This window comes from Macrobrachium rosenbergii, chromosome 41 (assembly GCF_040412425.1).
Source record: "Macrobrachium rosenbergii isolate ZJJX-2024 chromosome 41, ASM4041242v1, whole genome shotgun sequence".
Classification (NCBI taxonomy): domain Eukaryota; kingdom Metazoa; phylum Arthropoda; class Malacostraca; order Decapoda; family Palaemonidae; genus Macrobrachium; species Macrobrachium rosenbergii.
In genome coordinates this window covers 81,660,660-81,677,695 of record NC_089781.1, presented here as the reverse complement: position 1 = coordinate 81,677,695, position 17,036 = coordinate 81,660,660, and the positions used below count along the sequence as shown (strand labels likewise).

General features: G+C 36.9%; 1 protein-coding gene across 4 annotated transcripts in view; it reads left to right on the top strand.

The window, feature by feature from the left end:
* Positions 1-12,913, top strand: part of LOC136826930 (terminal uridylyltransferase 7-like) — a 182,577-nt gene extending 169,664 nt beyond the window's left edge. For 3 of the 4 annotated variants that reach the window (XM_067084509.1, XM_067084511.1, XM_067084510.1), the window contains one exon: positions 11,289-12,907. In XM_067084509.1, the coding sequence (XP_066940610.1) occupies positions 11,289-11,645 (357 nt within the window). In that variant the 3' untranslated portion in view covers positions 11,646-12,907. Of the gene's footprint in view, positions 1-11,288 lie in introns of all 4 variants that reach the window. The other variant, XM_067084507.1, reaches the window with a different exon arrangement.
* The last annotated feature ends 4,123 nt before the right edge of the window (positions 12,914-17,036 follow it).

The following is a 17,036-nucleotide window of genomic DNA, read 5'->3' as shown; positions in this document are numbered from 1 at the left end:
TACCTCACTTTGGAGTATTAATGTAATTATTGTTTTCAGAGTAAGTTATCTTTTAGAGAGTACCCAGCTTACCAAGTAGTAGTAGTCACGTTTCTTCCGGTCTTAACACACTGCAGATGTTACCCAAGTGTTTGGAATACCTAAATGATTTTCAGTTTTTCTATCCATTATTTTATTCAAGAGTATTTATCAAGACATTCTGTCATATTGCCTTTTATTGTTGTTTTTTATTAATTGCATGTCATCGCTGTTAATCTGTGTTCATTCTGCCCTGGTGTATATTGTCCGTGTGCATCTTGAATGTATCATTGATGTGAAGTCCTCCCATATATATCATGGGACCCAATCAACATTCATTCCTTTCAGTGTGTGTATAATTATCAGAGCAGTTGTGTTAGATTATGTGGCTTTTAGGTCTTACTGGGGGCTGTAATTAGTTAACTGACACTGGTTGATGGCCATTCCATGTTATGTGTGTTCTCAGACTTTGGTTCATATGTGGTTGGCGTGAATAGCTTTACTCTTCCTTACTATTTAGGTCTAATTTGGGCAGGCACTTGAGAACAGTAAAGATCAAGATAACTGACATTCTTAAAGATGAAAAACCTAATGGGTGCCCTCAAACTTTAGGAAGAGCTATGAATGAAACAAAAGCAGTTTTCAAATAAAACCCCAGTATCGATAAGTAATGTGTCACATTAACTGTCTGCAACTTTTCAAACAGGAATTTGGATATGTAGAAAAGCACTGCGTCATCACTTATAGGAAGGTTGCCAGCGAGAATAAAAAGATGTATTCAAAAGGTACACTTAGATATTTGAAACACTGTACTATATTAACAGGCAGATATTGAAAAGAATAAAACAAGGAAAAATCACCAAGTAAAGTCAAGTATTACAGAACTCAACAGATGAAATCTTGAAGATATAGGTGCCACTTATTTACATAGTCTAGGTATATACATTTCTTGCATTGTTTGTGTTTGACTTGTGACTAGCTTTCCTACTACAGTATACCTGTTGAGAGTTGAGATTTTCAACACTGCTCAAGTCAAACTGTTTAATAATAGTAATAGGGGAGCCTAGGAATTAATTTATTGAGCAAGGTAAATGTTATTCCTAGGAGACAAAATATGCCACAAAAAATTTAAATTACTTTCGGGTGGAGGGGGTACTTCATGCACACCTAGTACAAAAAGTACTAAAAATTCAAGCTCGGTTATGAAAGTTGCTAAGTGTGAACTTATTGTACTTGTAAGTTTTATTTGGCAGAATGAGATTGCTGTACCTTGCAAGCTGTGAAATACCTTGTAAGTCAGTTTTAGATATACAATAAAGAGTTGAAAGTAATACAAACAAACTCCAGCCCTTTGCCTTTTGGTAGGATCTTTTAGAGAGCAAATAATTATGCCCGAATTATATGTAGTGCTAAGCTTAATAAAATTAAATTAGCTATTCTTTTTCACCAGTAAGTCACTCAAAGATAAAATCCAAACTTTCTCACTATATTCTAGGTCATTGTATTTTTAACATTGCCATCACAAAAATTGATACCTGAAGGCTTAAATTGCAAAAAAAATCAATGTTGTTAGATGAAAGAATTCTGACATTAAAACATAAAGATTCTGATAAATATCAGCCAAACTGTAAAGTTTTTATGTTTCATCTTTGATAACATCTTTGGAAAACAGAAACAAAAGCCAAAAGCAGAAACGCAATAAACCGGATGAAAAACTTAATCATACAATTTGGGACATGGGGAGCAGACAGATAAACCCAGATGTTACTATACAAAACAGTTTTGCTTTAGATTTTGGATGCCAAATATGTGATTCAACGTATGACTTGTATTACAAAACATTTATCTAATTCACAATGATGGTTTCAGTTTTTACACTGGATTATTCATGTCCCCAAGTCTATACATCTTGAAAATGGCAAACATCCTCTTTCTCTTACCATTACTTAGTAACCATAAAGACTGCAATAAAGTTTTAGATGACTGAGTTGACAGCTGATCAGCAGTCTTTGAAACATTAGCTGTAAACATAACACTTACAGATCTTATTCTGTTGTAGGATTTGCTGCATTATCATGTGATGAAACAAGACAGTTTTCTCAACCCAACTATGCTTCTGTTTTCACAGTAAACTTGTCAGGAATATGGTCAGCAGTTAAGATTATTAAAAACATGCCATCATATACATACAGTATATGTAATTTTCAGTGACTATAGAAGTCCTTTAGAAGCCCTTGAAATATATCATAAAATCCCTCTGTTCAACAAATAGTATTTTGTATTAAGTCTTTATAAATGTTGAAATATGCTGGGTCCCAGCAGTCTTTATCTCTAAATAATGACCGCCAATAATAAATTGAATTGCTGAAATAATGACTGACAATAACAAATTAAAACAAATCAAACCAACTGTTGGGTTATGGTGTTCTTCATCCCCAAAAGTGTCACATTGAAGTAATTTATCCTGTCTTTGAATTGGTTGCACTTTTCTGACCTGTGGGTATTTGCTTGAATAACCTGCATGATCTAATCTTTGAATGCAGAAAATGCTGAGCAGCACTTCCAATCCAATATATCTTTAATGATTTCCTAACTTTCAGCCAACAATGCAAGTCAGGTATAGGAACAAAATCCTTAAAAGAAAGTTGTTGGAGTCTGCAAAATTTTTTCTTTTCTAATTACGGGTATTATCCTACTTACGATGGGGTTAGGTTCCAAAAAACCCATCGTTTGTTGGAAAAAACACATCACGAATATAGCCTAGCCTACATTAGCTTATTCAGTACCATATATACATATATGGTAGCCTTAGCCTACACTATAAAGTATACTCTGTACATATACGGTATAGTAATTATTAATATCAGCTAATTCTGGAAGTTCATGCAGATTGACTTATGATAATTCAATCCAAAGAGAAATTGAATAACAAACAAGAATTAGCTTAGCCTACACTATGGTATATTGCATACATATACAGTAGCCTAGCCTACATTATACTATACTCTATATTCACATATTAACATCATCATATACAAACATCAACGTAACGAATATGAATCTTTTCCATGGATCTTTTAAAAAGTTATGCTTTACTTCCCTGTATCCAAGGATATTGTATGTATTCTCATATTGCTTTTGTATTATAAATTGCGATCATAGTGATCAGTGTTCTGGTTTGGAAATTGATTACGCAGTAAGTTTATTTCTCCGTATTTAACTCAGTTCAGGGCGCTTTTCTTGCTTCTAATTAGCATAAATGAATCTCTAGGTACTTTATTTATACGGGACAAGGTCTATTTTTCGTTATATGAAGTGCTTTTAAGTTGAACTATAACTGAAATACATCTCGTTGTGAAATTAATTTAGCAGTTTTCTTCGTTAATAGATGACATTGGCCATTGGGAGCATGTTTGTTTTGTGCAAAAAAATCAGGATTCCATTCACTGTTTTCACTTGATTTCATCATAATTTGAGCTTTAGGTATTTATCTTTTATCAGTGTGAAAACAGCAGTAATATGTGTTCTTTCATGCCCAGTAGTTTTGATTAAAATACTTTTCTCTCCAATTTTATTTACGGTCGTGTTTCACCCATGTTGCTGATGCACGGTAATTTATAGTCATTAGCAACTTGAACATTATTTTCTCGGCTTCAGCTACAACTTGCAGCTTAAATTTAGCAGTATATTTCCTTGCAGATCTTTACTCCATAGCTAATAAGGGTATAATGTAAAAATATATCAGTCCTATTCTACTTAACGTCATTTGTAACATAATTACAGTAATTGCTTACTACCATATGATGGTTGAAATACAAGCAAAACAGAGCTGTTGTTGTCTGATTTGGTTATTAGCAAAACAGCAGTTTATGGGTGTACACATTTATGCAAGAGTATAATGTTACTAACAATACTTTATCATTCTCTTTTACTTTTTTAACTAGAAGATGGGATAAAGAGATGGAGGAAAAGAAGTTGTTTTATTATAATTTGGTCTCTCTCGCTGCCTGACTGTACGCTGCTGCCTGCACCCATGCAAAATTTAAAAATATTTTATAAATATTGTTGTTTCGGTATTAATTGCTAACCCCATCTCAAAATCGAATTATCGTTACTCAAGCACTATCTGTGTTAAATTTCTAAGGAGTTACAATATACAATATCACTGATATATAGTATTTTTATATAAGTAACTTACCAAGTAATTACATTGCTATAGTTTTTAACTTGCACAGCAGCTTAAATTCAAAATTCACGGTAGCGCTTCAATCCTTTAGTGTAGATGACTAGGCCTGCCTACTAACAGGAATACTGTACCAGGGATGACTTAGCAGACAATCGCATTCTGTTTCTGCCATGCCTGATGTAAACATTCGGTGTTTGCAGCAACTTTGTTCATTATTTGCTGGTTGTATAACCGGATTTCGAAGAAGTATTATCGCTGATTTCAAGTAGCCTTCAAGCTTATAGCTTTCAGGATCAGTTTTTTGTTGTTTTTGTTATTATTGAGATATGATTCAAGTTCATCATTTTTTTGCAGAGAACTGAAAAAGTGTAAGGGCAGGAATGTAGTAAGGAGAAATTTTGTGCTTAATGTTTTGGTGGATAGCTTTAGGAGGGAAGGCATTCTTGAGAGCTGAGAATTGTGCTCCAAGCTCCCAGCACCAGCTCCCGAGCTCCCAGTTCGCCTGGCGTCAGTTACAGAGCACCCAGCTCCTGCTCTCATGCACTTGGTGCCAGTGCCTGAACACCTGGCTCCAACTCTCCCCACATCCATTTTTCTCTCTTTTTACTAGCCCTCCTACTTTTTATCCACTTGCTCCTGTGCCTGGCTCCCTCGCTTCATTCCCACGCCATTGCCAGTCTTGTGTCTAGGTTAACGGAAAATTAACTTTGTAACAGTGAAGTGTTGTGCAGTGGAGGAATTGATTATCCGGCCCACCAGTGCTCCTAGACCTAAGTCACCGTCAGACTCCCCTAAACTTGGGAGGAGGCATACTGAAAGTCCAGTGGAGGCTGGTGGGAAGTCCCCGGGCAATTGCCTCCTCGGTAGAACCTGTTGCACATTTCCCTGGTATCAACAGACAGCCACTGAAAAGGCATCTTGGTGGATGTGCAGTGGAGGAGGTGGCTATTTGGCCTGTTGGATCTCTTAGACCTAAAGTCCCTGCCATACTCCCCTAAACCTGGGAGGAGACATACTGACAGTCCAAGGGCATCTGATGCCCACAGGTGGTTGCCCTCTCAGTCAAACATGTAGTGCATTCCCAGGTATCGGCAGACAGCCACTGGAAAGGTGTATTGAGGGATGTCTAGTGTTATCATCACTCATCAGTTGACATCTTCCTGAGCTCCTGCGCCATCCTACTACTGTCCAGCACCAGATCCTGTTCTCTTGGCGCCTATTCCCAAATGCCTGACACCAGTTCTGGGGCACTCAGCACTCTCTTTAGTACCCAGCACCAACTTACAAAACTAACATCGCCCACTCTCATGCACCCGGCACCAGCCTACTAGTGTCTGGCGCCAGTTCCTCTTTAGTACTCGTCACCCTTCTTTGCTAAGAACACACTGTTGTTCTTTTTTGAGTGCCAGTCTCCGATTGAATGCCTGGCTCCGGCTTTCAAGTGTCCGGCTCCAGTCCCCGATCACCAGGCGCCAACTCTTCAGCATCAAACTCCCACCTCTTAAGTGCCATACAGACTGCTCACAAGTGTTTTGGCTCTCTTCAGTTTGTTCCAACTTCGCCTAGAGTTCAAGACGAGCCAATGTTGCTCCTTTTTTAGTGACAATTAATGTCTCAGAGTCCTGTCCTTTGCAGACAGGGACTTTTTGTGTCCCAAATTTATGAGCTTGTTGAAGAAAGCTCCCACCTCTGGGGTTTTCTTCGTCCTCCAAGAAGTCTCTCAGGGAATTTGGAGTTTGACTTTTGTTGAAAAGGGAGCAAGACAAGTGTCTTTGGACTTTCCTCCCTCTGATGCTTTGGCAGAACTAGAAGATAGAGGACTCCCAAGTGTTTGCTGAGAGGCATTGCCTCGGATTGTCTCTTAGTCCGGTCCAGTGCTGACAAGGACAGTTGAGATGGTTTTTAGATATTTCCGCATTTTTCTTTGGAATCTCAAGGAGAGAGAGCTCTGGTGATCCTTTACTACTGTGAGAGCCACACAGTTGCAATCAGCCTTGTTATTTTCACCTACAGACCTACATCACCTCTTCATCAGAATGCTGCCTCCATCACAAGAGTCAGCTTTTTGGATGTCAGTCTCAACTCTCAGAATTTTCGGGCTTTTTGTCTACCAAGAGAATCACAGCTACCTTCAGAAGGTCCGCTAATTTCTAGGCCCTTTTTTCTTATGGGAACATTAGTGGATGAGTCTACTGGGGACTCTGTCATCCACCAAGACGTTATTCAAGATAGACAGACTTCATATGAGAGTTTTGCAATTCTTCCTCTAGTTTTCATCCAGTTCCGAGTTTTCCAGCGCAGACGGTAAGCATAGTAATGTTTTTTTGGTTCTGCACGGCTCATGAAGATACACGCAGATGACGGTTGCCATTCTCCACTTCCTGTTAAGTGGTAAGGAGTCTAGCTTCATCTCACAGCCTTCCTGCAGTTTCACTGTGGTTCCCTCTGTCACTTCCTTGGTCTGACTTCCTTTGGAGTGGCGATACCTTCTCTCCTGAGCGTTCGTTTGTTGAAGGACTGTACTTTGGCTCCAGGCAAGATGAGAAAGCGCCATGAACCCTCTGAAACTAGTGCTTTATAGCAGTGCCCTTTCCCGAATGCTTGGAATCAACTTCCGAGCTCCTGTCACCGATTCCCGAACGCCCGACACCTGTTTCAGAGCGCTTGGCATCATTTAGCCACTACTAGGCTCCAGCTGCTGAACGTTTAGTGCCAGCTCACTGACTATTTTTTCTGGTTAGAGGAGTGTGTCTGACAGGAGAAGAGTTTGGCACACCTGGTTTTGGGCAGGGACACTACTTCCCATGCCCAGGCTTTTGTGTCTCTTATGGACTTTTCAAGCTTTTTATAAATGTTACAGATATTAGTTTTCCACCGCGCACAGTTCTGCATGTGTGTTTGGTCTGTACGAGGTGTCATCGAGTCCACGCAAGGTATTACGGAGTCCATATAAGATGTCGAGCCCACACGGATGTCCATGTGTCTGCATGGCTGTCAAGAGTCGGCAGGGTTGGCAACTAGTCTGCACAGTTGTCTGTGAGTCTGCACGATGATCTGAAAGTTCGCTCGGTTGCTTGCTAGTCCGCAGGGTTGTCAGCAAGCCTGCATGGTCCGCAGCCCCTTCTTCTCTTCGAATAGAGAACGAAGTTTAAGACGGAGACAAACCAGACAGTCCTGTTGTCCATCCTCTAGGGCGATTGGATGGAGAGGAGACCTTGGACATGACAGATACTTCCTTCCATGTCCACGCCCAGACTTCGGAGGGTATCTCAGGTCTGTCTGTCTTTTAGTTCTGGGATCTAGGCTTCAGCCTCTACGGCACAAGTTTTTTCTCGAGTCCTTGCTCCTCTTACATTTGACTTCATTTTCTGGCTATGAACATCATTTTTTCCTGGATGACTGACTTCTTTGATTCCCTTCGAAGGAAAAATGCTCAAAGGTTTTGAACACAACCAACTGGTACAGGGAAACACAGTGGGACACCGTCGTTTTTTCCCAAAGCTCCGGATTTAAGTCAGACCTGCAGTGATGGCTGTCTGAACTAACTTTCAGAAGGGAAGTTCCTTCAGCCTCTGAGACTAAACTATGTCTTCTTCGCAGCACCTTGATCTAGGTTGGGGAGCCCACTTGGGGAACCAGGAAGTTTCCAGGACACATCCTCGGAAGAACGGAGCCTTCACATATATGTCAGAGAGCTGAAAGCAGTTCGCTTAGGGCTTCAGTGCATCTCGACTAGATCACAGTCTCCTGGCGTTTATTATGTTAGCAAGGAGACTCTCTCTCATTTTTCTTCCACCAAACAACAAGAGAACTTCTACTGTGGATTATCAAAATCAAGTTTTCTAATCTCGATTTATTCAGGAAACTAGTAAGTTCTGGAGGACGAACTGAGCCGTGAGAAGCTTGTTCTTACCACCGAGTGGACGTTGCATCCCCTGGTCTGTCAGGATCTGTGGAATCTATGGGGCAGGCCGAGTTTTGACCTGTTTGCCACCTTAAGGAACCTTCGTCTTCCTCTCTTTTGTTCTCCAGCCCCAGACCCTCTAGCATGGGCAGCAGACTTCATGTTGCAAGTTTGGTCCAATTTGGACCCCTGCATCTTTCTGTCCTTCAGCATAATCAAGGAAGTGCTGAACAAGTTTCAGGTGAATCGCAATATTACAATGACCCTCAGCCCTGTACTGACCCATGAATAATGATTTCCGAACCTGCCATGGTTGTTGGTGGATTCTCCAAGACTCCTTCCCCAAAACGTTTTTACTCAGTCACCCTCCCTTCAAGAGGTACCCACCAAGGGTGACTTGCTCTTGTCCGGACGGGCCTCTGACTGTCCGGAAGCTTGTCAGAATGAAGGGGTATTTTCTAGATGTACTATAGGGACTGTCGTAAATGCAGATGTCAATCTTTTAGCTCCGTCTACCAAAATAAGAGCGATTTTCCATATTAGAAAAAGCATGTAAAAGTAAAAAAAAAAGTTACTGAATCTTCCTTCTCGTAAATTTATGTGAGTATTTTACAACAAATATTACAAAAATTTGTTACTGGTTTTATTTCTCATTTGTTTTGATATTGTGTGAGCAGTAATAATAATTTTACATAATACAATAAATTTATTTATTAGAAAAAACATATATAAGTTGGTAAAATTTACAATTGACTTGTAAATGAGGTCCCACAAGGGGTTGTAAATAGTCATTTTCAAGTTCTCGTGGAAGGTAAGGAAAATTTTTTAGAATATTTTTATTTATACAGTGTGAATGTACGTGTCATTCTCTTTCCATTGATGTGATTTTTTTTTTTTATTTTTTGCCGACCTCAAAGTTTCCCCCTGTCTGGGGTGCTGCACATTGATAAATTATGCCATCCCTTAAGGGTTAAGCACCTTCATCAAGTCCTTTGACTGGTCCAAGCAAGGAAGGAAATCTGGTCTCCAGGAACTTGGACGTAGTGTTGAAGTGACTGACAGGTCCCTCTTTTGATTTACTACGCTCTTCTTCACAGAAAAGACCTTACCCAGAAGGCTATCTTCCTGGTGACTTGGCTTCTGCTACATTGTTTTAGCGAGATCCAAGCCATCGTTCTAGAGTAGGTCTTTTTCACAAGGAGACACAGTTGCTCATTTGCCCTTGGAGTTTAGCCAAGAATAAGGACCTACCCAAGACCTGGATCCGTTCTTTCCCCTAAAGAACTTAACAGACATCCTGGGCTCTGAGGAAGAATGGGGAGCCCTCTGTCCAATTGGAGTTTTCAGGTATTACCTGAGGAGGACCGGGAGAGCAGAGGGCCAGCCATAACCTATAGTGTTCTGGCAAGGACCCATTTCAACCTCTGACTAAGAGTGCATTGTCCTTCATCGTAAATGCACTATTTCTGAGACCTCTCTCAGATTCAGGAGAGCATTTTGCTTACTTTCTTTAAGTGAAAGCTAAGGATGTCACAGCAGCTTCTACCTCATTAGCTTGCAAGCACAATATGCCCCTTACAGGCAGCCCCAGGTTATTGGCGGGGGTTCCGTTCCAACGGCATGACAGTAAGCTAAGTCGCCTATAACTGAAAATTGGCGATTTTGACTCTTTTTCAGTGATTTTCGGTGCTTATCGGCGCCAAAAATCGCCGATTTTCATCACTAGACAAGTGCTGAAAAACCAGATCGCCGATAACCGAGCCCACCGATAACCGGGGACTGCCTGTACTTTCATTTTGCAATCGACCTACTTGAAGTATAATTGATCTTCGCTTCTTACTATTTTTAATGGAAGTACCACGCGACCATTTTTAATAACTGGCATGGTATCATGGGAGGAAGCATAGGATTTTCTCCTACCTCTTCACCATGTCGGGTTTAGGGGAGCCAGGGATACAATGTACCTGGAGCACCCACCACTCTCAGTGGATGGGTTGTGGTTTTATTTCAGTTTAGGTGACAGTATTGTCTGGTTGGTTTTTTATATTGGTACTGCACCCAGGGCAAGGGCACCTATTGATGCTTTGCTAGCCACTGGAGTACTCCTTTCATGCCACTACAGGTTAAAATGAGCACCAACCAGAGGCAGTATTCTCCTGCAATAGCTCTCTTAACTGATAAGGAATTGACAAGCAATTTTTCAATGCTAGCAACTTTTCTATTTCAAATTCATTATATAACATAATGTTTTGGAGTAGACTATATCCATGTATCCCACTTCCTGTCAATGTGGATTCAGCAGTGTAATTACTTGGTAAGTTACATATAGAAAAATGCTATTTTTATAATAAAATTTAAGTTTTATAAAATACTTAGCAAGTAATTACAAAATGAGAGCCCACCCTCCTCCCCTCTGATGGACATAATGCACAAACAGAATGAGGCTGCCTGGTAAGTCATTCCAGGTATTCCCGTTAGTGGGCGGGACTAGTCATCGACACTAAACATTTGAAGCACTACTGCAAAATTTGAATTTAAGCTGCTGTGCGAGTTAGAAACTATAGCAATGTAATTACTTGGTAAGTATATATAAAACAATTTAATTATAAAAACAGCATTTTTCAAGAACACTTTTAGCTAGCCCTTTGAGAGTGTAGTGTTTTAATTTGGTGGTCTGGTTAAATTATGTATCATGTGAACAATAATAATAATTGTTGAGCAGGATCAACATGTCTGTATTGAAAGGTTAGAAAAAAGTGGAATTTTCGTTGCAGAGTTAGCTCTCCCAGTGCAGAATGGGATTACTATTAGTCTTCAACAGAGAATTGGAGCTGGTATTAAATGTTGTTGTCAATACTTTGCAGCTGAATTTGAACAAAACCCAAGCTTTTATTGATTTAATTACATTTGTATCGTGCATATAATGTGATTCACTTTGCATTGGTAACTCCATACCAAAACAGTTTACAAGTCTCTCTCTCTCTCTCTCTCTCTCTCTCTCTCTCTCTCTCTCTCTCTCTCTCTCTCTCTCTCTCTCTCTCTCTCTAGATTATAACAAAGTACTGTGCTGTACACACAAAGGAAAATGTATAGCACTAATAATACTCTTTTATCATGCTATAGTGTGTATATATGTTCCAATATAAAGTATATTTATATTTTCTTGTATTCTGATTTCAGATGGCAGTGCCAGGTCCTAATGCATACTATCAGGAACTTGTATATGGTGACCCTTCATTACAAAATCCATCTCCAAATGCCCAAGGGCCACCTACTCTCCCAGCAGAAATGTTAGCAGATATGGCTTTTCAGCGTCCTGATGTTTATGATTCTCAGATGTCTGCCCTTCCTCAGTATCTTGCATCTGGCTTACCTCAACACCAGAACATTATATCCCAGATGTCTCAACCACACCCTAATATGAGTCTAGCACCACAGCATGGCCCTCCAACAGCAGCTGGGCCTGGTCCTGCGTATACACCAGCAAATGTGATTTTTATTGAAGGAGAGAGAGATGGGAGTCAGATTTTACAATAAGTTTTAAACTGTAAATAACTTATAACCGAACTTGTATTTTAAAGAAAAAAAAAGCAATATGGAATTCACTGTGAATGGATTAGTGAAATATTTTATGAGCTATGAAGATCCACTGAGATTTGTACTCCCCTCTGGTTATATAAAATCTTAGCCATTGTATATTAAAGGTTATTGCTTATATTTATTATAATGCTGTTTTAGAGTTTTAATTATTATTCTTGTTACTTAAACAGTGTAGGACTTGACATTGTTGAAGAGCATTAACTAGAATTAATGCAGTCATTTTTATTAAGTTATTCTCATTAGTAAATGAGGGTGGGAACTAAGGTCATAGTATGTCAAGATATAATTTTATTTAATTTGGTACAAATTGATTTTAATCACATTAGGTAAAATTGTTTTATTTCATATAGCATAAAATGATAATGTAATTTAAATATGCTATTTTAGCTTTAAATTGAGATACTGTATTGCTCTGTTTATTTGTTATGTAGTGAAATTATTTTGGTACCACCATATATCAATTTGAATTAATATATTGTATAGTACTCTTGGAACAGGTGGTAGATGAGTTTTACAAAGACACATCACATTAACCAGGAAGTTAGTTTTTCCAAGAAACGTCATTCCATGAGTTCATACTTGCACCCTGTTGTTGGCGTACCTGACCTTACTTTAATGAATTTGTATGAGGGATTGGTTTGTTGTATATTTTGGGCTTGTGTTACTTAATGTCTGATTGTATTTTTACTTGTTTCTAGCTGTGTACATAATTTCTTCTGAATCAGTGGATTGTTTTGTTTTTGTTAGTTTTTGTAAATTGTAATCATAATCAATCCTGGGTACAAATGGGTGTACAAAGTGACAAAAATTTTACTTTTAATACAGAAAGTGGTTGAAATAAAATTTTAATGAGTGTTCACTCTTTAAAATAGTAAAGATTAGGCATCAACCCCAGCTTCATCATCAAGAAATAATGTATATGTCTGATGTATAATGAAGAAGCTAGAGTTTTGCCTACTTTTATACTTTCATATGGAACCGTTAAGCTAGCTTATAAGGGGACCATTTATTCCCGTTTATGGAACATTGTAGAATGAATGATTAATTTACATTTTGTACTTGCCCTTTGGGTGCCCTTCTAGTGTGTTTCATTCTAAATCACAAATAGGCTAACAGCACCAGATTTTTACACGTTTCAATTTGGAATACTTTGCAGCTTTGCTCACAATGAGAATAGAACAAAAAATAAAAACACAAAAAAAAGTGAGTTAGAGAGAGAGAGAGAGAGAGTGAGAGACAACACCATTGAGTAAACTGGTAATGTCCGCCCTTATGAGTATTTTTGATTGCAGTATATGGTATACAGTAGTTTTTAAATGTTACATCCTATTAGGCCTCTCAAAAAATGTAGATAGACCATTCAAGAAGTTGACATAGCACATTAAGCCCTCATTCCCATTTTAGATCCGTCACAGCTATGATAACAATTACTATAACATACTCATGTTTCTTGCCTTGTTTTAAATCAATACCTCAACATAGATTCAGATTCTGGTGCTTTAAACCTTGAAAGAGCTCTTTAGATTTTGGATGACCTTCTTGCAGTGATGTTACTGTTAATCACTTCAGATGAAATCCATATAATTTGCTTTCAAGTAATAATTTTTTTGTTGATCATAAAAGATGGTAAATATAATTAGGTGAGAGGTAAATGCAGTGTAAAACCAAGGTGCCACAATGTTAATGAATAGTTTTGTTTTTAAAGTCATTTAGAGAATGTATTTTTAGTTTATTACTTCCAAGTCCTTAGAATGTTAGTGGCACTGTTGCTTCCTATGGTATCCCATTGAGTGAAGCATCTCTGAAATATATTTCTTTCTTCTTTGAGTAAAACATTTCTTATTGTTTTTAGCATAATACTGTTATTTGTGCTGTAATGACAGATAAGGTAACAAGCAGTCTATAACATATCTGACAGGGACTATCATTCAGAATACCAGAGCAGGAGCTACAGTTTATGAGTATTTTACGTTGAAGAATATCTTAGTCTATAGTTTTAAATGCACCACACTTGGGAAAAAGGATGATGTCTAAGCTGGACAGACTTGTTCATAGAACATGGATATTTTAACAGTAAAGACATTGGTAAGAAAGTTATGAATTTATAAAGCACAGTGTATGTTCAAACAAAATTGAATAGTCAACACATTCAATTATGAAAATAATCTTAATGTATCATGGGCCACCAGTAAGTCTCTCAAAAGTAAAATGATTAAGTATGACAGTAATACAGCTTGAAATATTTCTAGAATAACTTCATTAACAACACAAATTACCGGTTTTAGTGAAAGATTTGAAATAATTTTTGCTTTGTTTTAATTCAGACTTGATGTGTAATAACATTTTAATTTAGAGTGATTACATTTCACACAAATATTTAAAGATTATAAAAGGTTTTAAAGTTACCCTCCTTAATGATTTCATTTAAATTCTGAATTGTTATGACACAGTATATTAATTAACTTGACTGTGGTATTGTTCAGGGATCTCATACTTTTATTTTGTAAAATCTTTTGCAACTTGAAACAAGTTAAAGACAATAAAGAGTACAAGCTCTGTTTGCTTGGCACTATTTCATCAAACTTTTCATGAAGTATTAGAATAAAATTCCAACGCACACAACATGAATTACATATTTTTGTGGCTGCCTTATGCATCCCACCTTTTTTGCTTCACCTTTCACAAAGTGTCATGTTATGCCACTTTATTGAAACAGTAAGCATGGTCAGAGAAAAAGGTACAAATGCATTTTTCACATAATTTTTTTCCATCCTCGTTCATGTTTGTGCACGAATTTTGGATTTTAATTTTACCTTCAGGTAAATATTGCTTATTAATTTGTAGTACCCTAAAGGTTTGTGACAGACTTTTCTTTTTTGGATGTTCAGAATAGGACAGTACAGTATTGTATTTACCAAGTCAATATTTGAAAGATATTGTTCTGTATTGTGCTTTGTTATGTCTTACTGACTCGTTTCTTTTCCGTCCATGACATTAACCTGTTATCTTAAGCAGTCTTCAAGCTTTCTTCATTAAAATTCAGATGTATTAATATGGCTGTCATTTTGACATGAGATTTCAATTTAATGACATTATTTTTGCAAATATCCATCATATTTTTTTGTACAGTATGTGCATACCTTTACGAGATGCTAACAGGCTATACTTGGCTTTTTTTACCTTTGGATATTTTTTCATTTATAATTCATGGAAATGCCAGGATTAAGTCATAATACAGTACAGTACAGTACAGTAGGAGTGTTTTCTTTGCATGGAATACTCTAACCATGAAAGTGTTTATTTTTTTTTTTATATATATATATATAATAATTAGTACCTTAAATTTAAAGTAATTTCATAGCAAAGTGCATTCACGTTTTCCATGTTCTTCAGTTTTTGCAATTCAGTGGTTGCCTGTAGATTATTGCAATAATTAATATGATTGTTTGTTATGGTTTTAATAGCACTGTAAATGGTGCTAATATTTCAGTAAAGAGCAGTTTTTCATTTATAATTGATTGCAGTCATCTTGGTGACTAGATGGATTGAATGAAAAAATGTAAAACGTTAAATTTCATTTTGCCCCAGTTCATTTATTACCATGGAGCTCTCATTTTTTTATTTTAGCAATTGAATATATTTTGTTGCCATTGTTTGATAAGTTTTAGCAGTGAGTGGTGGGCAGTATGATATTTAATATATAAAGTACTACTGTGTAGTAAGTATCTACATTTTGTGCTCTATATATTTATTCTTATATATGTATGTGTGTAGTTTACAGGTATACTGTACTTTCCCAAAACTTCTTTTGGTGTTTTTAATTTGCAACTAAAATTGTGTGCAAACTTTTATTTGCCATTTTCTTACCTTTCCTTGTTGACTTTGCTTAAAAGTGAAATAACATATTTGTCATTCAGTGTTTGCCAGTTTGTCTATTTTCTTTAAACCTATTTCCTTAATGGAAGTTAGTTTGTATTATTTCCCTTTTTTTGTATTGCATAAACACAGTACAACATGTAAATGCCAGACAGATATTAGTTATAAGATAATTGTTTAGTGCAATGATGTCTACAGTTTTTGTATACTTGTATGTAAGAGCAGATACTCTTGTTGAAACTCATGCTTTGCTTGTTTTTAAAAATAAAAAATAGAAGCAACGTGACCTGAAAGATCATTAGCTATACAGTAGAGTATATGAAGCCAAAAAAAGTTTGGAGGTTTTAAGTCCCAGTTTTAGTAATTGTGTTGTGATATTACATCTCTTGATGTGCTGAAATTCAGTTGAATGCTAAGTGTAGTGATAGGAAAAGAGTAATGTGTTGGGTTATTGATGATTCTTGCTTCAATTCAGTGTCATAAGTAGATATCAATTTTGGTATTTTAGTATTTATATAAATTTGATCATAAATTGGTATTGAGAAGATTTGAGTATAAAGAATTTGCAATGTTTCACTGTTATCATCCTTTCATGCATTTTGTCCTTCTTGTTCATTAATTTTTATGTCTGTTGTCTTCCATCTCTATCTTTCATTAGAAAAATTAGGATTAGCCCAAAAACTATATTGGTATAGAATTTGAGTCAGTCATGTATATGATGATCTTTCGTTCCATATGATAAATATGAGAGTATAGAATGAGAAAGAGGTTTCTCTTGTTTTAGTTTAGAATGTAAGTGCTCAATTGTCACTTTCAGTAATGGCCAACTTATCTTATCTGGATGCTGATATCTGTTCAAAGACAAGCCATAGTGTCAGTTATGTAATGGGTCTATGCAAGGTGTAATTTGAAAAAATACAGGTAAAAATTGATATAAGGCATTTATATTGCTGTGTTGTATTAAATTTGTTTTTGGCTTTTTATGTCTGGTATGATGTAAACAAATTAATACTTTTACTTGTAACTGAAGAGGTGTTATTTTACCCATTTGTTTTATGTAAAAGGTGACTTTGCATCATGGTTACTTCAGAAAAATTTCAACCCCTGTTAAATGCTAGAATTCTCTTCACAGCAAGTCTTGGGGGAGCTTAGCTGTATTTAGACAGTGTATGGATTGAAATCTCAAGGGTATTGTACATCAGCTGGTTTGTGTGGAGTCAACCAAAGTCTCATCGTTATGATCTCATCTGTGTGTTAGAATGGTTTATTGACACAGCTGAGGAAGATGTACATTTGTAAATGATTGGTGTATGTTTTATCCCATTTGTATATTGGTTTTTACAAAATCTTGGTCTTTAATATCCCTTGTTTATATTTTATAAAATAGCAAAATAAAAAAAAAAAGTTTCTACAAAAAGAAAAGTGTGTATTATTTCTCCCTGTTTGTAGGTA